Source organism: Vipera berus, assembly GCF_964194415.1.
Source record: "Vipera berus genome assembly, chromosome: W".
Taxonomy (NCBI): Eukaryota; Metazoa; Chordata; class Lepidosauria; order Squamata; family Viperidae; genus Vipera; species Vipera berus.
The window spans coordinates 53,394,274-53,421,123 of record NC_138210.1 but is presented as its reverse complement, the minus strand read 5'-3'; the positions used below and the strand labels follow the sequence as shown (position 1 = coordinate 53,421,123).

At 40.9% G+C, this 26,850-nt stretch overlaps 1 protein-coding gene across 1 annotated transcript; it reads left to right on the top strand.

The window, feature by feature from the left end:
* Positions 1 to 1,776: 1,776 nt before the first annotated feature.
* LOC308676544 (protein shisa-7-like) lies at positions 1,777 to 23,118 on the top strand (the record flags this gene model as incomplete). Its single annotated transcript, XM_081342391.1, has 5 exons — positions 1,777 to 2,327; positions 6,757 to 6,911; positions 9,242 to 9,307; positions 20,914 to 21,066; positions 22,493 to 23,118. The coding sequence occupies 5 exons, from the start codon at positions 1,777 to 1,779 to the stop codon at positions 23,116 to 23,118; spliced, it is 1,551 nt and encodes a 516-aa protein (XP_081198517.1).
* Positions 23,119 to 26,850: the final 3,732 nt, after the last annotated feature.

The following is a 26,850-nucleotide window of genomic DNA, read 5'->3' as shown; positions in this document are numbered from 1 at the left end:
GGGTAATGGTTTAGCTTTTTTATTTTTGAAAATGAATTCTGATTTGTTATCTTTTTTAACAAAAATGGCTTTATTGAGGTGATTTTATTTAAATTATTAATAAATATTATTTACTTATTTAAAATATCCTGGGATTCTCTGAGAGCAAGAGTGGCATGGAAACATTTAATTTAAAAATTACACTGTTTTATTCTGGTGAGCATGCTTATTTCTCTCTTATTGAAAAGTTTGAATTTGAATTGTAATATATTCATTATAGCTTTATTGACCAGCTTGAGAGCTATTTTAAGTGGGAAGATAGCAAGAGAAATTAATACATTCCACTCCTATCTAATAGAATCTACCAATGAAATAGACACTAGAAGATTCAGATGCTGTTCAGAAACCCAAATAATTACATTCCTGCTTCATGTTGTATGAGTTTTTAAAAACAGTGATTTGCTGAATAAGGCCCAGTAGCTTGATTCACCTTGATTCATGCTGGCTCAGGAATTCTGGGAGTTGAAGTCCACAAGTTATCAAAGGGCCATGGTTCCCCAACCCTGATCTATGCCATAAACCAGGGGTTGGCAACCTTGGCTCTTTTATGACTCATAGAATTCAACTCCCAGAATTCCTGAGCCAGCATGGTTGGCTCAGGAATTTTGGGAGTTGAAGTCCATGTGTCATAAAAGAGCCAAGGTTGCCTACCCCTGCCATAAACCATAGCAAATGAATCCAGACATCACTCTAAGACTGTAGCAGATAAACCATGTCATGCAAAGCTCTAAAACATGAAATGCTGTATCATTCAATTATTATGGAATTTGCTGCTGAGAGCTGTTATCCTGGCTGTGAGCTGAGATCAGCCATTCTGAAATGATGCCATTTAGGTTTGTTAAACCAGAGTTCTCATCCTGGGTGATCTCAGGTTGAGGGAACCTAGCAAACATTTTAAGAGAGATGTTGATTTGGGAAACTTCATGAGGGAGAAGCACATCATCAGCAGTTGTTCCTGATGGCTCTATCATAGCTTTCTCCAACCTGATGTCCTCTGACATGCCCTTTGAGGAGGTTGAGTTTTTGGAAGACACTAGAGCAGGGGTCTTCAAACTCAGCCCTTTTATGACTTATGGACTTCAACTCCCAGAATTCCTCAGCCAGGCATGCTGGCTGAGGAATTCTGGGAGTTGAAGTCCATGAGTCATAAAAGGGCCGAGTTTGAAGACAACTGCACTAGAGAAGGCTAACCTGTGCTGTTTGTTTAGTGACTGTTGAAAGTTACAACAGCACTGAAAATGTGTCTTATGGACGTTTTTCACAGTTATGACCTTTCCAGCATCCCCATGATCATGTGATCAAAATTCAAACACTTGGCAACTGGCTCATATTTATGACCATTGCTGTGTCCCAAGATCATGTGATCACTTTTTGTGACCTTCTGACAAGCAAAGTCAATGGGGAAACCAGATTCAATTAACAACTGGGTTACTAACTTACCAACTGCAGTGATTCACTTAACGGCTGTAGCAAGAAAGGTAGCAAAATGGAGCAAAACTCACTTATCATATGTCTCGCTTAACAACATAAATTTTGGGCTCAATTGTTGTCATAAGTCGAGACTACCTCTATCAAATTGAGGAGCATTTTGCATTCACTCCACCAGGGCTTTTCTTAACACTCATTTCTTTATCTTTTTAGGGTTTTCCTTCCTTGATCTCTTTTATACAGTTTCTAAAAGGCCCACCACATTGGCCAGTCTGGCTTGAGCTTCTCAGCCCCATACCATCCGCCATCATGCATCAGTTGCTGACGGTCATGCTCTACGCATCCCTGGAAGCCTTGGCTGGGCACACGGCCTTAGCTGTAGTTCAGGCACCACATTATACAAACCAGAGTTGGGGACTGCCCAGCCTCCTAGCCCATCTGAAGCGCTTGACAGCACCAAATTCTAACTCAACCACTAGCACAATCAGCAGAGTCCGGCCCTCTGAAACATGCCAAAGCTACTACGATGTCATGGGGCAATACGATGCGGCCTTCAACTGTACCACGGGGGGTTACCGGTTCTGCTGCGGTACCTGCCAGTACCGCTTCTGCTGTGACGATCGATCCAGGAGACTGGAGCAAGGGAAGTGCCGTGACAGCCCCCAGTGGTTCGCAACCACCATTGCTGGCACAGCCACGAATGGGCCTGATGTACCCAATGGCAGCAAGCAGCAGAGCAATAGCACCGTGTATGTCATCTGTGGCGTCATCAGCTTCACCTTTGCTGTGGGAGTCGGGATCAAGTTCTTTTTCAGCAAAGCCTCCAGGAGACCCCATGGGAGAGAACTCAATGTGCCCAGGTAAGGATAAGGGCTGCAGAGGGGGACCCAGAACTATTCTGATCCATTGATCGTTGCTTCCAAATCTAAAGGGTCTCCAGATTTGGGTTCAATTGGATATATTTTCACTTGCTGCTAAATCTAGATGCAACTAGAAGAAAATCAGCCTATTGCAAGACAGCCTGTTTTCCTAAACTAGGCAGACCAATATTTCCCACTTGCATTAGCAGCAGCCTTGCAAGATGTAAGAAAGTGTCTCTCTTTCATCACATATTCAATTTCTTGGACTTGAGAGAGTTGGCCTTCAACATTGTGCTCTGTCTCAAAGCTGTAGTCTCTTCTGCAAACCAAGGATTCGTGATGGGCTGTGAGAATAACCTTGAGGAACAGGTGGAAGAGCTGCAGCCCAGGCAACAGTCAAATAAAAGAAATCTTAGTCCAAAGCGGGAATGGAATTTGAGGAAATATCTCAAAGTTGACCCTCCTGTTTTTTGGGGGGGTAGAGGCAAGGAAGGTGGAAGTAAATTCAGAGTTGCAAGATTCTCTTACCATGAAACCTATAAAAAAACTGGTTTTAGTATTCCCAACTGTGATGTCCGTCAGGTCTACTTTGAAGGGCTGAATCAATCTTGCAACTCTTGCCTTTATCCTAAAACGCAGGTGCCCAATCTTGGCAACAGTTAAGACTTGTAGACTTCAGATTCCAGAATTCTTTAGCCAGCATGGGGAATTCTGGAAGTTGAAGTCCATAAGTCTTAAAGTTTCCAAGGTTGGACACCCCTGTCCTAAAGAGAATTGGGAAGGGTCAAGTCTGGAATGCTTTCTCAAATTCCATTCTGACTCTCCTTTGGGCTGAGATATCTCTTTCCTGACCACTGCCTTGTCTGTAGCACTTCTTCCTCTTCCTCAAGGCTGTTCTCACCGTCCATTACAGTATTTGAGTTACCTATTCCTGGCTGCATTTTGTTTTCGTGTCCTATGAGTAAAACTAAAGCATGCCTCTTTCAGAGTTGTGGAAGCCTATCACTTAATATTAAAACAATTACAATGGAGAGCGCTGATTCTTCTCTCACCAAAATAAAAATCTTTCAGCAGAGATTTGCTTCCAATGTGCAGCAAGCTTGGGTAGGTGAATTATAGATTGGGTGCCTCATATTATATTGTGCTCCACCTGCCTTCATTTATATGGAAATGTTGAGTGAGATCCATAGATTACTTCCTGTATCTCCCAGTGATTTCTTCACGTGAACAGGGAATACTTGTGTAAAATTCCAGTTATATTACTATATTGGCTGTGATTCTGTCATATATCAACACTGATTTTTAAAATATATCACATCAAGTAGATGAAGAGCAAAACCAGAATCATCCTAAAGCGGTTTTTTCAACTTCCAGAACTTTAACCCATGCAGACTTCAACTTCCAGAATTCCCCTAGCATGCTGGCTGGGGGAATTCTGGGAGGTGAAGTCTGCATGGCTAAAAGTTCCTGAGATTGAGAAACACTGTCCTAGAGTAAGGCTGGCTGGGTTCACAGAGCATGCTTAAACTGATTATTGAATTAACCCATTTTCTGGGTTGCCACAATAAATTGAATCACAACCTAAAAAGAATGGCTAGGTTTGCATAACATGTTAAACCATGAAAAATCAGAAACAAACCCCAATCAAAGTTAAAATAGTTGAGCAAAAGTTCTGGAAATGCAGTTGCTGGTGAGAGAGATTGAATGAATTTGCCAGGCTGGGTTCCCATCAACACCAAGGTCTATCAATAATCTATAGTATTGATTCTCAATCTAGGCAGCTTTAAGACATGTGGGCTTCCGCTTCCAGAATTCCCCAGCTGGTTTCAAGTTGGCTGGAGAATCCTGGGAGTTGAAGTCTGCATGTCTTAAAGTTGCCATGATTGAGAGATACTGATCTATAGGCTCAAAGAAGCAGGGTTGAAAGTACTGGTATGTTCTAGAGCAAAAACTGAATATTGGATTACAAATGCTATCATCCCACATTGCTGTAAGTGAAGTTGCACCAGAACATATCTATATGGCAGACAATTGAGGAATATATATATATATATGCGTGCTAGTCGTTTCCGACTCTAGGGGCCGGTGCTCATCTCCGTTTCAAAGCCGAAGAGCCAGCGCTTGTCCGAGGACGTCTCCGTGGTCATGTGGCCGGCATGACTAGACGCCAAAGGCGCACGGAACGCTGTTACCTTCCCACCGTAATGGTCCCTATTTTTCTACTTGCATTTTTATGTGCTTTCGAACTGCTAGGTTGGCAGAAGCTGGGACGAGTAACAGGCGCTCACTCTGTTATGCGGCACTCGGGATTCAACCCGCCAAACTGCCAACCTTCTGATCGATAAGCTCAGCGTCTTAACCCACTGAGCCACCGCGTCCCATCTCTCTCTCTCTCTCTCTCTCTCTATATATATATATATATATATATATATGTATGTATGTATGTATGTATGTATGTATGTATGTATATGTATATGTATATGTATATGTATATGTATATATGTATATATGTATATATACATATATATATTTATATATACACACACACACACACACACTCTAATGGTTAAACTTCATAGTTGGTGATAACAAAGCCAAATTATTATTATATTTTGCAAACTGAATGGGTTTGCTAGAAAACAGGCATAAAATCAAGATCACGCAAAGTATTAGTATTGCTTTATAAGGCCCTAATAAGAGCACACCTCGAATACTGCAGCCAATTTTGGTCACCATATCACAAAAAAGATGTTGAGAGTTTGGAAAAAATTCAGAGAAGAGCAACTAAGATGATCAAAGGCCTGGAGACCAAAACATACGAAGAACGGCTGCGGAACTTGGGTTTGGCTAGTCTAAAGAAAAGAAGAAATAGGGGTGACATGATAGCAGTGTTCCAGTATCTGAGGGGCTGCCACAAGGCAGAGGGGGTCAGGTTGTTTACAAGAGCACCAGAGGAAAGGAGGAGAAACAATGGTTGGAAACTGATCAAAGAGAGAAGCAACCTGAAATTAAGGAGAAACTTCCTGACAGTGAGGACAATCAACCAGTGAAACAGCTTACCCCCAGAAATCATGGGTGCTTCATCACTGGAAATTTTCAAGAATTGACTGGACAGTCACTTGTCTGAGATGGTATAGGTTCTCCTGCTTGAGCAGGGGGCTGGACTAGAAGAATCCAAGGTCTATTCTATTCTATTCTATTCTATTCTATTCTATTCTATTCTATTCTATTCTATTCTATTCTATTCTATTCTATTCTATTCTATTCTATTATTCTATTATTCTATTCTATTCTATGCTAAAAAATTCCCCAGAATCTTGTGCAAGGTGTCCAAAGTTCTGTGTTACAACATAAAGTGTCATGGAAGTGTCAAGTATCAAGAATAAATAGATAACTATTGTTCTGAATAATAGACAAGCAGGTCTATGCTACAATGGGATTGGATAAATTTATTTACATTCATTCAAAATTTTCCAGAGGGTAGAGAACAAGTTGCTATCTCCTTCTGTGGGACAGTGTTAAGGAATTGTGCAGCAGGTGTCCAAATGAAGTCAGAGACGCTGACATAAACGTGTAGTTTTATAGAAATAAATATATTTTATATCAATGTATACAGCAAACTAGATAGTCAGGCACATCACTACATCATGAGGTAAATCGTCAGATAAATCACAGAACAGCCTACAGAGAATAAAAAGACGGGGGTGGGGGGAGGGAAACTCCCCCTTTACACCCAGCAACCAATCATAATGTAGATTGCCTCATGTAGGAGCCCACCAATCTGTGTGTTCTGGTCCATTATCCACTTTACTGTTCCAGCTATTAAATTATCTTAACAGACAGTTCTTCACGTTTGAAGCCTGTTCACTTGCCTTCATCATCTTTTGTCCTCCAGATGAAATATACTAGCTTCCAGAAGCTGTCTTCTATATCACTGACCAAAAGCGTTGCCATTCTTTGAAGCTATTCAAGTCTGTCTATTGCAGGGGTCTTCAAACTGGGCCCTTTTATGACTCATGGACTTTAAGTTGAAGTCCATGAGTCATAAAAGGGCCGAGTTTGAAGACCCCTGGTCTATCGCCTTTTTCATAGGGTGCTTAGGACTGGATACAGCACTAGACACAGAAGGGCCTAGAAGACCTTGAACTTGTTTCCATTTAAAATTGCCTTTAACATGTATTTTTGATACAGCACCATCTTGCTTCTCCCCTTCCACAACTTAGTGCTACTAGTTATATTTAACTACACGATTCTGCGCTGCATCCCAATTCAGAGTGGGAATATGAAACTCTGTTTGGAGAGTTTGGGTCAAACAATTTCCCCATCAACATGCAGATGGTTAAATGCGTGTTCTAGGTTCCTCAACAGAACCCATGTGTATACTTTATGATTTTCCTTCTGTGAACATTTGTCTTCTTTTTCTGGCCAGGGCTTTGGTTGACATTCTCAGGCATCAAGCAGGCACCACCTCATGTTCTGAGCGCAACAACAGCCTTGTGATGACCTCAAACTTCCAAGACAATGGTTCAGCTCGTCCTCCGAAGAATCTGTACAATGCAGTGAAACCTTCCAAAAGTAGTCATGGTAAGAGAAGGAGATGTGGGGCTACTGGGTAAGAGAATTTATGCCTTTATCAGATGCTCACCTTTTCCAAAGGCAATTTTTCAATAGGGCACATTGGGGGGGTTTGTTATTGTTTTTACTGGGTTTTTTTAAGATGTATTTTAATATGGGCATTTATTTAATCTTGTTTTAACTTTTGTAATTTTGTATTTTTATTCTTGCCCTGTTCACCGCCCTGAGTCCTTCGGGAGAAGGGCGGTATAGAAATATTATTAAATTAAATTAAATTAAATCTATCCTTTACTTTGTTGACCTCAGCAGACCAGTGATTTGATACGGTCACTGGTGTGTGTCGGTTATTTTAAATTTTGGGGAAGGGGGCTTACTGACTTCTAAGCAGCAGAAATAATGCCATAACAAATATCTTGCTTTTTCTATTTGCAAAAAGACCCCAAAACCAAAACATGCTATGAAATTCCAGTGGTATGACCTAAGAGTGAAGATGCAATAAAGCGGTGTTTCTCAACCTTGGCAATTTGAAGATATGTGGAATTCAAGTCCCAGCAAAGCTGGCTGGGGAATTATGGGGAGTTGAAGTTCACCCATCTTCAACTTGTCAAGATGCAATAAGGGATCTCAAGCTCAGGAATAGTAAGTTAAACATCTTGGCTTTTGTTAGTTGGAAATCATTTCCAAATTCTTGATTAGGCTACAAAAGTTCTGATAAAAATAGTTTGCATCAGGAATAGTGTGAGTGATATATCTCAGTTTCTAAACTGAGTATAAGCTTTGAACTGGCCAATGATCAAAAAGATTTTTCCCCCTTTTTACGACCCTGTAATCCACTTGGCGATAACACGAAACCATGGTATGTACAAACTGAGAAATATAATGAGTAGGTCATGATATTTGAACCAACCCCATCTTGCAAATCATGGGAACAGCGATGAAATCAAGACAGAAGACACAGGTTTTCAAGAAACATTCTCCTCAGTGTTGGTTCACTGTTGAATCAGACATACTCAAAGAAGTCAAACAAGGTAAAAGTTTCATAACATTGTTTGTAGGTCTGGCACTTCCATGTTTTGGAGTCTAAATTCTGGTGAGAACAAACATTGGATATTAAGATCCAAATGGAAGATCTTTTCAAACCTCTTTGGAAAAAAAGTGTTGGATAAATGTTACTGAGAACACAAACAACAATATATCTACACAATGCAGTACACTTTCCTAGAATCACTGAGATAACTTTTTGCCAACTACCAGCATCCTCCTACCCCCATGTTTTGTCTCCATCCTATCTCCAGGTCCTTCCCCTCTGCAATTTCCCCCTAGGAGTATCTCATGCTAACTTCTGCAAGTTGGAGGTTGCAGCGTTTAAATTATATATGTATCAGCAGCAGGAACTAAGCTGCAAAAAACTCACGGGGAAACAGCCTGTTTGCCATGACAACCAATTCTAGCTGTCTGGCTGTCTTTGTGCTGGCTCAAACATTAATATTAGGGTAGTGAGGAGGGGGAGAGAACTGCATTCAGATACAAAACTGCTCCTTTTCCAGGTGAAAAGAAAAGAAAGTGGGGTTTTCTGTTCAAGGACATTGCACTTTCTTCCCAGAGATGTTAAGAGTCCAGCCAGGGAATCTTGACCATAATCATTCAAAGAGGAAACTCAGGTGGTGAATGCAGTCAAGACAGTAGCCCAAACAGTGTAACAAACAAATAATAGGAAGGCCATCAGCATGCACAGGAGAACCCAAGCTTTGTAGGAGATGGGAGTGGGCAAATGTCAAATCTGCTGTCCAAATGCTGAAAAGCATCCTGACACTGTTCCTTGTTTCCTGTGTCTTTGTCTTCTCTTTGTCTAACCTATTTGAAAAATCACAGTACTGTAAGAGGAAAGGGGAGACAGAATGCTAGCACCAAACAAAACCTGGGAATTATAGAAAGTTGCCCCTTTTTTTCCCCCTCCACCGAGCTGCATACCTATTACTGCTCTGTAAACAGTAGTGTTCAGCTCTCTATGGCGAAAAGAATTCCCCAGTGATTTCTGCAGATCACATTCCTCCAGCACGTGCAAGCTAGAAAAAAAAAAACAAGTTTCAAAAGGAGACCTAATAAGACCATTTCCCTTTGCAGTGAGCGTTCTGAGCACTGCCATGTTTGGACACAGACCAAAAGCTGCAAAGAGGAGGGCCAAATGCCTCTGGGTCCTCTCTGATTTAAAGCAGCGGGATTGGTACCCATGTTCCAGAGCTGGTGCTTGGGAAAACCTGAATGAGATGACCTCTAGTGGCCGCCTGCAAGAACGTGCAGCACGGCCCCATGCATGCTTCTCTTTTTTTGCCTTGCAGATAACATGCATCACAATTACATCCATTTGAACGTCAACAGCCCTAAGCACCACACAGCCACTCTGGGTAAGTGTCCAGTGGTGTCTGATCCCTAGCTAGTGACTGATATAAACAGAAATGTCAAAAGTGTTGGGAGAGTCCCATCAAATCACTGATTCATTATATACCTTTTCATACATTTATCATTCATTTACACCCAGAGCTGTATTTGTATGTAATTGTGCCTATATATACTGGTGCTACTTTTCAGTTGAAAAGTTCCCTAAAGTGATATACAACCTACACAGTCTTTTACAACCTCACCCTCACCCCAATAGTATATTTAGGAGTCCTCAATTTTCTGCAATCTATTGGAAGAATAGGAAATTATTGTTGGCTATGGCTATCCAGCAAGAATTTACCATAAGGCAGTGCTTCCCAAAGCTGGGTAAATTACCCCAAACTGTAAAATTGGATTTTTTTTTTGGATAACAGCACATGAACCCATTACTGATCATAACAGGGACATTTAAATCAAGTTCAAAATTGTCACATGTACTAAAATATATTCAGCAATCTCCCTAAGTATCCCACATTATGATGAAAAATCAGGGAAGTTGCCAATGGTAATTAAGTGAAATGACATAAAGATAATTCAGTGGTGTTGGTTTTATAATTCAGGTAGTCCTTGAGTTACGACCATTCGTTCGGCAACCGCTCAAATTTTGATGGTGCCGAAGGGAGGGACTTACCAGAATACCTGAAGTTCAATAAGACTTTCTGATAACTGGTGTGGGGTAATGAAGGAAAAAATTTGGGAGGTGTTACCATAAGGAGAGTTTATATGCTGGATTTCTGATCTCGTATGCTGTTTTGTTAAAAAACAACAACAGGCTTAAGAACCACCCTGGATCAAAAGATGATTCTGAGATAGGCAGTTTAATCCTCTTCCCTTTGTATTGGGGCTGGGTCACCAAATAAAGTAGACAGAGCTGAATATGGCTGTTGAGAATAGAAGTCTGGCACAAACTGCAATGAAGAAAAGAATGACAAAATTGCAATGTCATGATCTAAATCTTGGCCTTTTCTATTTCTGACTCAGTGACAGATGCAAGTACTGTGTATAAGCCAAGGGATTTTATGTTGTGACCATGATGATCCTTGTTTGTCATTTCCCCTCTTTCCATCCTCACAGGCACCTATGATTTGAAGCAGAAAGTTAAAGCAGTTATCCAGTTTTGAGGGTTGCCATCAAAAAAGTTTTGAGGAGTTGAACTTAACTCTTGGAGAGTAGACGGACATGTCCATGTTGTTTGAACATGAGCAGAGCCTTGTTGGATCAGAGCCCTGGCCCACTGTGTCCTGCAGTTGGTTCTCACACTGGCTAACCAACTGCACAAGGAAGTCCACTAGTTAGTAGCAGATGGCCTTCAGAGGCAGTTCTACTGTCAACAAGGTGTTTGATCCCCGTGACTTCCATGAATCGGCCTAACCATTTTTAAAGGCTAGTAGGCTGCACCATATCTTGTGGTAGCAAATTCCAAAGTTGAATTGTACGCAGTGAGAAAACAAAACAAAACAGGGCACCTTTTCAGGAGGACAGAGGAATGAAGTGTATGGTTTTATACATTTAAATTAAATTACAATTATTTTAAAATTTCTTAATAACGCCCCGTGCGTTCCCACAGAGAGGGCCTCCTCAGGGTGCCTCCAGTCAGAGAATGCCGGCTGGTGGCCCCCAGGGGGAGGGCCTTCTCTGTGGGCGCTCCGGCTTTGTGGAATCAGCTGCCGGTTGAGCTCCGGATGGCACCGGATCTCCGCTCCTTCCGGCGCGGGTTAAAGACCCATTTATTTGAACAAGCTGGCCTGGCCTGATGGGGAATTACTTAGGGTTTTAATATTTATATATATATTTTATTGTTTTTATTGTGGGCAATAATTTAATTCTTTTTTAACTTTTGTACTTTTGTAGTTTTAAGATATGCCCTGTTCACCGCCCTGAGTCCTTCGGGAGAAGGGCGGTATAAAAATTTAATTAAATAAATAAATAAATAAAATAAAATCACCTCAAGGCTGCAACTAACATGCCCTTGGGTATAAAGACATGCCGTTGGGCTTCACAAAACTGTTCACTTCCTTTTGCTCTAAATTATTTTATTAAAACGTCAAGCAAATTCTCATTAACAGAAGCCACCACAAAAACAGAAGAAAACATTGACCGTTTTAATAACGATCTTCCCCAAAATGCCCAGTGTTTAGTGAGTGCCCCTACAACTACAAAAGGAAGGGAAAAAAAGTTAAGGGTGTGTGTGTGTGTGTGTGTGTGTGTGTGTGTGTGTGTCTCCCTTCCTTCATTCTGACAAATTCCTATTCAGACAGACACACACCCTATTATACACTCACACATAGACACCCACACATGGCTGCATCATAAAATAAGCTAAGCCAACACACATTGGGAGACAGGAAAAATGAGACAAGGAATATGCAAATTCCTTGGAAGTCGTCTATCTTCATTGACATCCATTCCTGAGAGTTGAGGCCTGATCAATTTCACATTATTGATCTGGTCTGGATGTGGACATCCAGAGGACTAAGCTCGGTCTGCCTCTGCTGCTACTGCCTTATCTAAACCAAGCCATGTTTTAAGAAAGGAAACACCATGGAACAACACTACAGTGAAATTTAATATGGTTTAAAATACAAAGAACCCTTAGCGACCCACTCCGCCAGGGGAAAAATATCCCTACCCATTGGCATTGCTGCCAAAAAATGTTAAGCTGATCCTGACCACCCAAGAGCAGCCAAAATCTGTTATGGAGAGGCCAGTCTTGTGTCACTGCAGCAGTGTTTTCTCAATCTTGGCAGCTTTAACACGTATGGACTTCAACTCCCAGAATTCCCTAGCCAGCCCTGCTGGGAGTTGGGAGTTGAAGTCCACACATCTTGAAGTTGCCAAAGTTGAGAAAACACTGCATTGGAGGTTATGTTCACCCAGAAGACCAAGTAAAGGCTAGCACAAAATGAAAGGGGCGGAGTGTGCCTGCTACTCATGATGGTCACAGAGAATGTGACATGAACATTTTTAAATTCTGCTTTCGCAGAACTGGGAGTTGAACTATGACAGAGAAATGCAGAACAAGCATTGCAATCAAACAGATAGCAATGGATGTACTATGTAGGTCCAAAACTGCAGAGCACCATTTTCAATATTACAATAGCTTAGCTCCTATTTGAACCCTGAATCAGGATTTCCTACAAATGGCAACTGGTGAGAAAGGAAAATTTTGGGTAGGAAATGGGTTTCAGGAATGGTTAAACCCTCCTCCTATCCCTGTAGTCCAGGTTTGTATCAAGGCTTTCTATCTCATGCCTTCTTTTTCATTGAAAAAGGGTGTGATGAATGCCAAACTTGGACACAAAAAAATTTCTACTCCCTCCTTGTGCATAAGCCTGGAACGATAGGACTACACAATCCTATATGTGTTTTCTCAGGATTAAGCCTCCCTGAGTTGAATATTCCAAGCTACATAAGTATGATAATAGAGCAGGGACCCAGAATGTCACTATTCTTTTCAGGAATAATGTCTTGACTTTATTGAATAATAAAATTGATGTCTTGACTCGTTTCCATTTTAAGATGCTCTCACCATGTTGAAGCATCCGGCTATCAGGACATAGAATTATTTTGATTTTGATTTGATTATTTCTCAGAAGTAGATAATTTGTGGTCTTTCACATCTTAGCTCCTAGCACCATTCTTCACGGCTGATGATTCTGACCGAGGCTACTGTGAGCTTTAATTTAGCTACATATGGAAGCCGACTCATCTGGTGTAAAAAAGTGAGCTAGGTTTGAAGTAAAGAGATGGAGGAAGAAACAACCAAATCAGAAATTACAGTGGCCCTCAGAGGAAAGATGAGGTGGCAGGAACAAACAGAGAAGTTGGCTTGATAGAATGATCCTTCCTTCATGGAAGTTGGATTGGAGCTCAGGGACAGAAATTAAAATCCCAGGATTTAAAAACAACAACAACAACAATAATATTGGAAGGGACCTTGGAGGTCTTCTAGAATCATTGATCCTGGCACCAAGTTGCTTTGGCAGAAGGGAAAATGAATCTGTACTTCAGTTAGCCAAACGCCAAGACTGGAGGTTTCCTTTGCTCAAACAAAGCTTGTTTCGCAGCAGTGGTTTGTACTTGCTAAGCAAGGCAAGAAAACTTAACCAGTTTGCTGCCTGACCTTTATGCCATATGGAGCTCAGCCTTGCACAGCTTGTAGGAACTGAGAGCCTCACGCTGAGATGGCCTGGGGGGGTTGTGATGCTCAGCACTGTCTATTCCTGGAAGGAATATACTTCCTCTCTTGCAGTTGAGGCAGTGATTCAGTGATGGCGCTGGATGAGACCCAGGGCTGGATTTTGCCAATGCCTCAAGGTGCTTTTGGGAGGATTTGAGTTTTGGTATAGAACTTATTTTGGTTAGTCTTTTTAAAACAAAATTGGGTAGGCCAGCCTTTAGATGATACAGGTAGCCCTCCACATATGACCACAATTGAGCCCAAAATTTATGCTGTTAAGTGAGACATGTGTTAAGTGACTTTTGCCCCATTTTACGATTTTCCTTGCCACCTTTGTTAAGTGAATCACTTCAGTTGTTAAGTTAGTAAACCCAGTTGTTAAGTGAATTCTGGTTTCCCCATTGACTTTGCTTGTCAGAAGGTTGCATAATGTGATCACATGACCTTGGGACACAGCAACGGTCATAAATATGAACCAGTTGCCAAGCATCTGAATTTTGACCACATGATCAGGTTGTCACTGTGAAAAATGCTCATAAGTCACATTTTTCAATGCCATTGTAATTTTGAACTGTCACTAAATGAACTGTTATAAGTCAAAGATTACCTGTATTTTATTTTTTAACAAAGACTAGTGGGTTATAATTCAGTAGATCTATACTGTCTTCCCAAATCTGAGGTATGTTCAGCATCAACTTTCCAAATCTCCAGCTAAAATTTCTAAGCAACGTTCACCTACGTTATGGTCATTGTCTTATTTTCCTATCACCTGGTGAAATATTTTTTTTTAATTGAAAAGTTTTTCAATACATTTTATCTTTAACAATCCCTCCCCCCCCCACCCCCCACCCAACCCTTCCTAGCCCTCCCTAACCCTCCCCCCTCCCCTTCCCCCCTCCCCCATCCCCGACTTCCCAGAGCTAAATACAAGGTATAAAAATAAAAACAATCATAAACAACCATATGCTAACAACAATAAGCTATTAAGTCTATCGCACTCTAGCTCATATAAAATGACTACAAGCAATACTAATATCACATCAAAACTTATACAAATGCTAAATGAAACTTTTTAGTCCCATATTTGTTCTGGATGTACTCAATCCATTTTTTCCACTCCATAATATAACGTTGTTGCGAATGGTCTTTCAAATAAGCCGATATCTTTGCCATTTCCGCCAGGTCAGAAACTTTTAAAGTCCATTCTTCTATAGGCGGCAGTTCCTCCTTCTTCCAATATTGACCTACTAAAAGTCTTGCTGCCGTAATTAAGTTCAACATCAACTTAGTGTCCACAACAGTAGTATCCGTAATTATGCCCAATAAAAACAATTGCGGACAAAACTTTATCCTTTGCTTAAATATCTTCTGCATATTCCACCAGATTTTAATCCAAAAAGCTTTAACCTTTTTACAGGTCCACCAGATATGAAAGTACGTTGCGTCTTCGCCACCACACCTCCAACATTTAGGTTGATAGTTCGGATACATACTTGCAAGCTTTTTAGGATCTAAATGCCACCTATAACTGGTGAAATATTTAAAGCATAGACAAACAAGCAAATATCTTCCATACATTCTAGGCTCAGCTCCTGGGATATGCATTAGCCCCACGAAGGAAACTTGGTGTGTCTCGTTTTTGTCTCTACTTTCTATCAGAAACGTTTTGAATTTGTGCTGCTGTGCTGTTTGTGTCCTTCCTATAACCTGCTGCTGTTTGATAAGTGGCTTTTGTTCACTTTGTTTGTTTTAAATTGTTCTCATTTTGAAGATTTTTGTCTGAGGGTTTCTAATGTACAGTAAATAAATGAGTTTCAGACAAACCCTAACAAGATCACAAACATTGTACTTACAATTCACATACAGGTAGTCCTTGACTTATGACGATTTGCTCAGTGAAGGTTCAAAGTTATGACAGCCTGGGAAAAAGTGATTTACGACTCTTTCTGGAAGTTATGATGATTGCACCAAACCCCACAGGAATGGGATTGCAATTTGGGTGAATGGCAACCTAATCACATTTATGATGGTTGTATCATCTTGAGGTCACATGATTGCAAATTGTCAGCCAGATTCCAACAAACAATCCACTGGGGAAATCTGATATTCTTAGCGATCATGTGGTTAATTTAGTGACCTCGATATTTGCTTAATGACCAAAGTAAAAATGGTTGTAAATTCAGATCCAGTCACATGATGACTCACTTAATCACTGAGATTCCAGTCCCAGTTGTGGCCAGAAGTTGAGGACTATCTGTATACAAATCTTCAACGGTTTTCCACAAATTAGCCCCACCTTTTGCCTGTTTATTCAAAAGGCTTGCTGTGTTCAGTGGGGCATATGGGATCAAAGCCTTAATGAGTCATTTGCTCTATTTCTTGATAGCAAACTGATAATTTTTTTTAAACACCGTTATAATAAAAATGAAATGAAATGAACAGAAAGATAAGGTGGGATCACAATACATATTGAAAGATAATTTCAGTAGTGCTGAGCTTGGATTCAAAAGCATTTCAAAACAAAAGGAGGCTACAAGCTTTTAAACAAAGCTCTGTTGCTTTTCCCCCGGTTTCCTTCTCCAAAAGAAATCCTTGCTATTGTCAATAGTGCTGCCAAAATCCAACAAAATCATTAGACTTATGATATCACCGGTTTCATCCATGCAGTCATGTTCTTAATTGGGTCACAAATGAGATAAACATTTCCGCTAGTTGACGGTGGATTGTCCTTGACTTAGCACATTTGTTTAGTGACCATTCACTAAACTCGAATTGTTAACTTAACTAGAGTACCCCATGATAAGAAACATACTAAATTAGTGAAAAGAGAATTAAAGCACTTAAAAATTTTGTGCTCACCTAGCCAGGAATATGCTCGACCCTTCCAAGTGGCTGAAATAGATACTGCCCTGAAGAATGTCAAAGCTGGAAAATCTCCTGGTTTTGATGGAGTAATGCCTGAATTTATCATCCACTCTGGGCCTTGCACAAGAGAATGGCTGGCAAAATTCTACACAGATATCTTAACTTCCAGTAAGCTCCCTTCAGAATTTAAGAGAACTAAGGTAATCGGCATATTAAAACCTGGGAAAGAAAGCAACAAGCCAGAAAATTATCGTCCCATTGCTCTGTTAAGTGTTTGTTATAAACTACTTGAAAGGCTGATACTTAACAGAATTGGACAGAAAATTAACAAACAAATACCGATTGAACAGGCTGGGTTTAGATCTTATTGGAGCTGTGCCGATCAAGTCCTTAGTCTTACTAGCCACATTGAAAGTAGTTACCAGAATAAATTGAAAACATCTGTTGTGTTTGTGGATCTCACAGCAGCATACGATAGTGTGGAGGGATGGACTATTAAGCAAATTCCTCCATGCTGTTCCTTGTAGAACCATGGGCCGTCTAATAAATAACATGCTCTCAGCAAGGACCTTTCAAGTCATTATGGGTGATAAAATTAGTAAGCAAAGACACCTGAATAATGGACTCCCTCAGGGCTTTGTACTGGCCCCATCTTTATTCAATTTATATATTTCCGATATACCATCTACGCTATCAACAAAGTTCTCTTATGCTGATGACCTGGCATTAGCATATAGCCACAAGGACATCGAAGTTACAGAAGGTGTACTTACAGCCGACCTTACAACTCTGAGCACATACTTCCACCAATGGAGGCTAATCTCAAGTGTAAGCAAAACAGTTACATCATGTTTCCACTTTAATAATAAATTAGCAAAAAGAGAACTCAATATATACCTAAATAATAAATTGCTCCCATATGTGGCTACACCAAAATATCTGGGAGTCACCCTAGACAGGACTCTGTCTTTTAAAAAACATATTCAGAATATGGCTGCCAAGGTTAACAGCAGAAACAACATTCTGCAAAAACTATGCGGAACAACTTGGGGAGCTTCAGCTCCAACTCTTCGATGCGCAGCCCTTGGGCTTTGCTACTCTGTAGCAGAATATTGCGCACCTGTATGGATAAACAGCCCACATACAAGACTTGTCGATGTTCAACTTAACTATACGATGAGATTAATTACTGGGTGCATAAAATCTACACCTATTCACTGGCTACCAGTTCTTAGCCATATACTCCCCCCGCATTTACGACGACAAGAAGCTCTTATTCGGGAGTATAGTAAGATCCTGCTAAACTCCTCTCTATCCATTCATGGTTATACCTCTGTTCTTTTAAGAGGTTGACTAAAGTCAAGAAACCCACCACTCCTTACAGTGCTTAAGCTGCTGGCCGAACATCAGAGCACCACACAAAAGTGGATGGAAGCATGGAATAGCTATACCTCCCAAGATATTTTCGAGCATATTAATCCTAATAATATACCTCCAGGGTTCAATTTACCCCGACACATATGGGTGACTTACAATAGAATTAGAACGACTCATGGGGTGTGTGCCGATTCTTTGTATAAATGGGGGAAGACATCTTCAGCGCAATGTGATTGCGGGGCTCCCCGACAGACTATCCAACATATAGCGAGGGAATGCACTAATAGAAAATACCCAGGAGATTTCAAGGACTTCCTCTGCGTAACAACGGCAGCTACTGACTGGATTTCCAAACTCGGCATCAAACTCTGAAATGTTATTTCTGGTTTCCTCTTAGGTTTTATTACTGCTTCTTTTTAATTGTTTTAACTGTTTTAACTTGTAAATATGAAATGTTTTTAATATTGTGTGTGACCAGCCATACGCTAAATAAATAAATAACTGACCATTCAAAGTTACAGTAGCACTGAAAAAAGTGATTTATGACGGTTTTTCACTCTTCGGACCCACTGCAGCATCCCTATGGTCACATGATTAAAATTTGGATCCTTGGCAACTGGCATGTATTTATGACAGCTGCAGCGTCCCCGGGTCATGCGATCACCCTTTGCGATCTTCTGATGAGCGAAATCAACAACTGTGTTACTAACTTAAGAATTGCAGTGATGCGCTTAATAATTGTGACAAGAACGATTGTAAAATGGAGCAAGACTCAGTTAAAAACTGCCTTGCTTAGCAATGGAAATTTTGGACTCGGTTGCGGTCCAGTCTCTTATTTTTGCATGGTCCCTATCCAAGTACGAACCAGATTTTAAAAATGGCATCTAACTACAGGCATTCTAAAATGATTATTTAGTGTCTAGCCCAACTGCTAATTGTATGAATAATGTCACAGCACTTTTGTATTTAGGAGCTGAAGAACTGAACAAATCTCCCTTTCTCTGTCCCCCAAACCTATCCTTTCCTATGAGAGGTGGACTCCATTTGTATCTACCTACAGGCTACTTCTGTGTAATGGCCAGAATTGGGAACAAGGTGGAGAGTAAATGAGTAAAAAAAGTGGATAAGGTCTGGGGAGAAAGAAAGGTGGATTTGTTCATTTATTGGAAGGGTATATGGCCGTGGTGGCGAACCTATGGCATGCGTGCCACAGGTGGCACGCAGAGCCCTGTCTATGGGGCACGCGCGCCATTGCCCCAGTCCTAGGCCTTCAGCTGGGTTTTATAAAACCTTTTCGCTTTAGGCCTCTGCCTTCGTGTGCAAAAATAAAAAAAGTTTCAATCAATCATTTTCAACTTCTCATGGGAAAAAAAGAGATCTCGCAAAGTAGGAATGGATTGATTGAACTCTTTAGTCCTACCCAGTCTGCCGTTACCACTGCAGCCACGCCCACCCAATGGGCTATGCCCAGCCAATTGGCCACACCCACCCAATGGGCCACGCCCACCCAACACCCGACGATACGTAAGTGGGTTTGGGGTTGCAGTTTGGGCACTTAGTCTCTAAAAGGTTCGCCATCACTGGTATACTGTATGGTCTTTGAGGCTGTTGAGGTTGTGCCCTGGAACAGGTGGAGGGGAATACGCACAAAGGAAGTGGTTCTGAAGGACTAATGCAGGCTTGCTCATCCTAACAGAAATATGTTGAGTGGAAAATAAAGTATTTTAATGTGGCTGCCAAAATATTTGTAACAAATTATAGAGTTGCAATCATAAATGAAGACCAGTCAGTAATGAAAGGGGAGAAGCAATTTCTCAGACTAAATAAAATTAAATGAGTTACTACAGAAACTGCCAGAGGGGAAAAGAAAATAGGTAATTAAAAACCAGTTGGTAATGCTGAATTGAGTAAGAAAACAGCCGATTTAAAAGGAAAGTTTCTCAACTCGTGCTGAAGAGACCCTGGCACTCTCCACCCTTTGCTAATTTCCCTGGTGGCAAAAGTTATATTGAGTTTTGATTCAAAGCTACCCTTGACAGGCTTGTGAATCAAAGCTCTCCTTTGGATCAAACTGTCAAATTAGCTTATTGAGCCAAATTAGTTCATCGGGCCAAATTGAGCTGGTGTTTTTGAATCAATTCAAAGCAATGCAGGATTCATGCTATTGCACGTTCACTTTTATTAAAGGGAACAATCAAACAATCAGTTTGCTGATTTCAATTGCCCAGTCAACTCACCTCTTTGAATCAAATTGCACGTTGGAATGAAGAGCATTCGGAAGCTACAGCTGGTGCAGAGTGCATCAGCAATTTGGGGGGTGGGGGGCTAGAATGACCCCAATAACACTACTGCTCCGTGAGCTGCATTAGTTACCGGTCTGCTTCTGGGTGCAATTCACGGCATGGGTCCAGGTTACTTATGGGACCGTCTCACCGCACTGGGAATGGCCTGTCCCACTCATGCTGGCAGATGAGGCCTGCTTAGAGTTCCGTCACACCGATTATTTCAGCTGGTGGGGTCCGGGAGGAGGGCCTTCTCTGCTGTTGCTCCTGCCCTCTGAAACATCTTGACCCCCCAATGTGAGGTTGGCCCCAACCTCCTATCCTTTCGTAAGGGCCTAAAGAACTGGCTCTGCCTGTCGGCTTGGGGCCCCAATGTGGGAACAGCACAGTGGAGGTACATCCCACCTCCCCGCATTCCACAGATCCCACCTCCCCTCATTCCGCCCCTGCCATCCCCACATGTCCTTGGGTTTTAATGTTCGGTTTTAATTTATTCATGTTTTAGTGTATAGATACATTTTGATGACTGTAAGCCACGCAGAGTTATCCTATGGTAAGATGGCGGCCCATAAATTTTATAAATAAATAAATAAAAACAGGCTTTACACATGCTCTCCCCAATTTGAAGTGGGTTGTGGGTGTTTTGCACTAACCCAAGGAGATATCCTTGGAGGACCCACCTGGAGACCATGAGAAGGGAACAGAACGTGAAAACTGCCATCTGGATTCTGCATCAGAGCAGAGTGAATGAATGATTTACCATCCCAGACTCAATGGCGAGTGTGAAAGCAAGTAAAGTAAAATGCAGCAGAAATCAAGTCTACATAAACTAACAGATTTTTCTCTCATTTCTCTGCTCCCTTAAAAGACTGGCACATGAATGATACCCCAAGCCATTCCTCAACCAAATACAACACCCTCAGCTGCTCTCGTTCATTTCACAACCTCTCCCATCTGCCTCCATCCTACGAGTCAGCCATCAAGTCAGAACTCAACCGTTACTCCTCACTCAAACGATTGGGTAAGCTGAATTATTTACGAAAGGAACTGAGGTGTTGGGTTTTTGTTTTGTTTTTTAAAAGAAAAAGGTGACAAACCATCTTACAAGACTGTTCCTTGGGATCAGTAGCTCTTAATAAGTGATGTAGCATATTTCTTCTCACCTTGTTTCAAAATCTCAGTCTTTGACTTCTATTCCTTAGGTCCCATCTCCCCACAGTTTAAGAATTTTAGCACCCAAGCCTTAAATTGCCACACTGAGATTTTCCAGAGATAGTTGTGTGTGATTTTGCTGAGCCTTTTATGTAGAAGAGGAGCATAATTTATCATGACAGAGGGCATTTGACCAATATACATCTCATAAATTGTCCCATTCAGATATAAGTGAAAGGGTGTGTGTGTGTGTAAGGTGGCTGTCGTGTTCCTTTTTTCATAACAAAAGAACTATAAATGAGAAATATGCACGCACACCAATTATATTTCTTTGTGATCCATTGTTTTAAGCAATTTTCTCCTCATTCTCCCTATGGTAGTGATGGAACCCAGAAAAATGAACTGAGCAAGGAAAATAGTTTTGTGCCTTTGACTTTTCAGCAAGAGCTGCATTTGAGTAGATCTTGGCCTCTTACTTCAGACATCCTGGTCACTGTTTTAACTTTTTACGGTGCCCTGTAAAAACCTACATTTGGGATTTTTCCAAAGAGAGCACTGAACTGCCACCAGTTAACTCACAGCTGCCGACCTATATGAGAATGAGTCGACTGGAGGAACAGGACATTCAATAAGTCCTAATCCTTATATATGAATGGAACAATCCAGTAGATAAATATGTATTGCTTTGCAATCACATTTAATGTACCAGTATGATTCCTTTTAGACCTAAGCTGTAGGTATTGGAATACAATCCAAGGCTCCAGAACTGCAAGTCATTCCAGAAAATTTAGATGCAATTCCCCGACATCTCCAGCAACTGTTATCAAATTGCAATAAATAAGATAGAAAATAGAAATTATGAAATGATTTCATTTTAATTTTGTTTTACAATAAAATGAAATCAAATCCACATTTGATCTAACCACTGCTTTTTGCATTATAGTTTCTGGCACAGCATGTAAAAGCCAAGTGGGACTTTCAGCCCAGAAGTCATTGCAGATTCCTGCTCCCTAAGGGGATCTATACCTTTGGGATTGTTCCTTCTGAAAGAAGACAATCTCAGTATAATTGGAGAAGAATAGAAACCCTGAAAGAACATAGCCATTGACAGGATGTTATGTTGTGTTTATGCTCCTTAAAATGGAGGACATGGCAGTTCTGCACTAAACATTGAGCGCAAAGCCACGTGGGCCCATCCATCCATGTCTCTAACGTTCCTTTCTCCTGTTTTTTAATCTCATCTGTCCGTCTCCCCATCATCCACTGACATCTCACTTTTTTCCCATGTTTCTCAGCAGCGGAGAAGGACTTGGATGAATTCTATGCCAAGCGGAGGCACCTTGCTGAGTTAACTCGAGGGACGCTGCCCTTACATGCCATGAAAATGAACTATGATATGGATAGCTACTCTGAGAAGTCACATAATCCGCGACGGGTCATGTCACAAGAACACATCCTTTCAGACGGTGGAAGTGGAGGGGGAAGCTACCGCCCGTCACATTACGACTACACCATTCCAAGAGAGCGTGTCATATCTCACGAGCGCCTTCTCTCCCGGGAAAACTTGCATTCTCAGGAGCACTTGCTTTCTCCAGAGCGTCTCCATCAACACACGGGTCCCTTCCAGGAAATGCACCTAGGCCATCAGAAGGCTCTTTCTCAGACCAATGTCTGTGCCAGCAGCACCCCCATGCTTGACCACCATCACATGATGATGAAAAACTCTCATCCCGCTTCCAACAATTCCCCCAAGGCAACTGCTCCTTGGGAGACTAGTAGTAGTAGTAGTAATCAGGCAGCTGCCAGGCGCCAAGGCTTTGCTTCCAAGAGGCAAAGCACCATTGATCAAGTTCAGTTCATCCCGGGGCACCATCCAACCCAACACCTTCCTACTGGTAGCAAGAATGAGGTCACGGTGTGAGTTGTCCCTATTCCCCAACTCAGGTTGATCGGACTTTCCAAGGCCATATTTTTCTCCCTTTTTCTGATCCACCCCACCCTTTATTTGGTGCTTACTATCTTTTATTGGGGTTTTCCCTCTTATTTTAGTCTTGTGGCCTCCATCTCGGTTGATGTCAAGTCCTAGCCTGGTCTTTGCTAATGGCACTATCACAGTCTTCACTGACTTTTGATTGGGTCCATTTGACCTGCCAGGTCCTGACAATCTTTGATGATGATATTGACTGCTGATATTTAATAATATCAGCATTACAGCTCATGATAAGATGTGAGTATATCAAGGCCTGCTTGGTTCATAGAAGGCACCAATTATGCAGTATTAGTCAATTTCTGAAGATGTCAAAATTAGTTGGGTTCATACAATTAATGCTGCTACTATCTCTTTCTGTGTCTGTTGACATTATTGCTAGCCAGGTTTGGTGACATCAAGGCTGAATTGATTTTTAGTGATCAGGCCTATGGATCCTTCCAAAGCCGTGAAGATAGCTTTGCATAAGATCAGTTACTAGGCCCCATCAACCTTTGATTACAATACTAGTTTTGTCCATCAACATTTGATGACATCATTGCTCTGGGCCTTGTCTCAGATTTTTGAAGACTGAAGACATCACTTGTGGATTTATGAGGTTGGCACCCTTTGCCTCTTATAACTCTAAGCGCTGTGAACATTGCCAATCTTAGTGGATGCTCCATTGACCAAGTGACACCATCGACACCATCAATGGTATCAACACTGTGGATTCTGTCAGCTGCAGTTCATATAAGCGCTGTGGGTCTTGTTGACCTTTGATGCCCTCACCATCAGTCTCTGATGGTATCAACACTGTGGACTTTTGATGACATCAACACTGTCTGACTTGTCAGTGGTAGAAGTTGTTAATGGAGAAAGAGGTTTGTTAGTGCACTGGTCATGATAGAATACTGTAGGGTGTCACATGGACTGATGGTCAGTTACAGTATGTGGGTCCTGTATGGTGATGGGCAAAATCAGTCATGTTGATGTTGGAAGAGGCCATGTCAACATTTCATGATAGTACTGCCAATCTTGATAACTAAGAATGCTATCAAGGTTCCTGTGCCTGTCACATTTTGATGATTTCAGCACAATGGACTCAGCCAATAGCTACAGATTTCAAAGTAGCCAGAAATTGGCAACGATGTTGACTTTTGGTGATCTCATCACTGTACACCTCACTCATCATTGACATCACTGACTGTTTTCAGCTCATCCACTTTGCATGAAGCCATCTCAATGGGGCTTCATCCTTTGGGGCTGGTTAACAACTTGCACCTGGTTCATATTGGCACTTTTGTTGGAGACGCCTGCTGCCCTTAGTGGTGTACAGACAAAGGTTATTATGATCTTCTGATGATCTAACTATCCCTTTGCTCATACAGTGGTAAAGTGAATAGATGAGATCCCTCCCACCTCTTCCTCTTCCTTCCAGATGCGCCGCAAGAAGGGAATGGTGGCCATCTTATCCTGTTGCCTCCAGTAACAAGTCTGGTCAGTGCTGAAGTTGGAGGAACTGGAGTATCACACAATACACAGCCCTTTGCCACTCTCACGCTATCCTTATTTTATAATGGGTCCATAATTCTGACGATAAAAATCTAGGGCACAATCAAGTCCACCCATTCTGCTGTACATATCTTTATATATTGCTTGCATTCCATCGATTTTTCTAGTGCTTTTTATTTAGCTTCCCATTATAGGGGATATCCATCCATATTGAATTTGTGAGTGCAGTTTTTTCTAAAAAAAACTCTGATATTTCAAATGCGATCATTACAAGTAAACTTCATCCTAACCCTACCTGCTTTCTCTCCAACTGTGCATCATCTATGATGCTCAGGATGCTTAAAAAATATCCTTTCTACATTACATTTTTTGAATGGTCTGTTCTTTCCTAAGCATACAAAGACATAAAACGTATGGCAAACTTCCATTGGGTTATGGTGTTTTCTTTAAAAGTAAAAACATGGAAGATAAAAATGATTTCTAAAATAAAATCCTCCCCTGACCTTAAAATTAGCCCTTTGGAATATATATTTTATTTTGTGGATAATTTTGATAAAAGAACGCTTGCTTGGTTGAAATTTTGCTTTCAGCCACTACTACTTTCACTAGTTTAAACATTTATATTCAGGCTTTTCTTAAGCAGATCTTGGGCAGACACTGAGATCTCAATTTTAAATAATAGTTTAATCATCGTACTTCTCATATGTATTTCCAATGCAGGAGAAAGATACACAAGGATTTGTAGGTTGATTACTGTCCAGTGTTGGGAAATACTCTTTTCCATATTGAAAACACCAGCTACTTCAGATGTAACATTAAACCATATTTCAACAATATGAGCCTACATGGCTCTATAATTTTCAACCTCTCTTCAATCCCACTCATTCCTTTCAGGACAGCTGGTATAATAATCCCAGACCTGTTTGCTTCTCTTTTAGATTAACCATAATTTGTCATATTTTCAAAGCAGACTTGACAAACTGTGGTTTCTACTGAGTTTGTTGCAAACAACCTAACTTCAGATCATAGTTTATTTGCATTTTCATTCACTGGAGTTTAATGCTTAGGTGGCATACTAAATTACAGTGGTTGAATTCAACTTAATTGTTAACTATGTTAATGGCATAGATCACATCTAAATCAAGAGTGGCCAAACTAGATAATTATGTACAAAGCAGAGAAACTACATAATTCGCTTTGCCAAAGGAAGAGAAATATAGAAAGAATGGAACAGATGAGAGAACATTACTTGTCTTTTCCTTATAATGCTACATGTTGCTGTAATGCTATGGTGTATGCAACCATCATTTAAAATCTTCTCATTTCCCCACCTTTGTGAAAGGAATGAGTGCGCAGTACAAACATGGCTTTAAAATCTTAGAAAATATTTTTAAGTGTATAAGTCTAGTATGAGGGAGAATGATTTTTTATGTATTTCCCCCCCCCCAAACCACTACAGGTAGTCCTTGACTTACAACTATTAGTTTAGTGACCCTTTGAAATTACAATGGCATTTTAAAAAATGACTTATGACCAGTTTTCACACCTCTGATCTTTGCAGCCTCCCAGGGTCATGTGATCAAATTGGGGTCTTGGCAACTGGCATTTATTTATGACTGCTGCACTGTCTCAGGATCATGTGATCACCAGTTGTAGCCTTCCCAGCAGACTTCTGACAGGCAAAGTTGCTTAACAACCTCATGATTCATTTAAAAGCTGCAGTGATTCGCTTAACAACTGTGACAACAAGGTTGTAAAATGGGGCAGAACTCACTTAACAACTGCTTTGCCTAGCAACTGAAAGCTTGGACTCAGTTGTGGTCATAAGTCAAGGACTACCTGTACTTTTCTTAGTCTTGATTAAGATTGTCAGACCAAGAGGGGGAGATCATTGCATTAGAGGAAACCAACTTTGATATATTGAATGTATATATTTACTCGTGTGCTCCCCTAAACCGTTGACATTGTAGTTTTGATGGAAAAATAATTTTGCTGAAAAAAAAGTGTCCAAAATAAGTCCAAAACCTTGTCAGGATTTGAAGCAAAGGCTATCTAGAAGGCCTGGAAAACATCATTATTTCATAGTCCATTCATTTCTTATACATGTGGGTTTTGTTTATCTGTTCCAAGGCTTTATTTTTTTTTATCACTTTATGATCTGCACCAACGTAT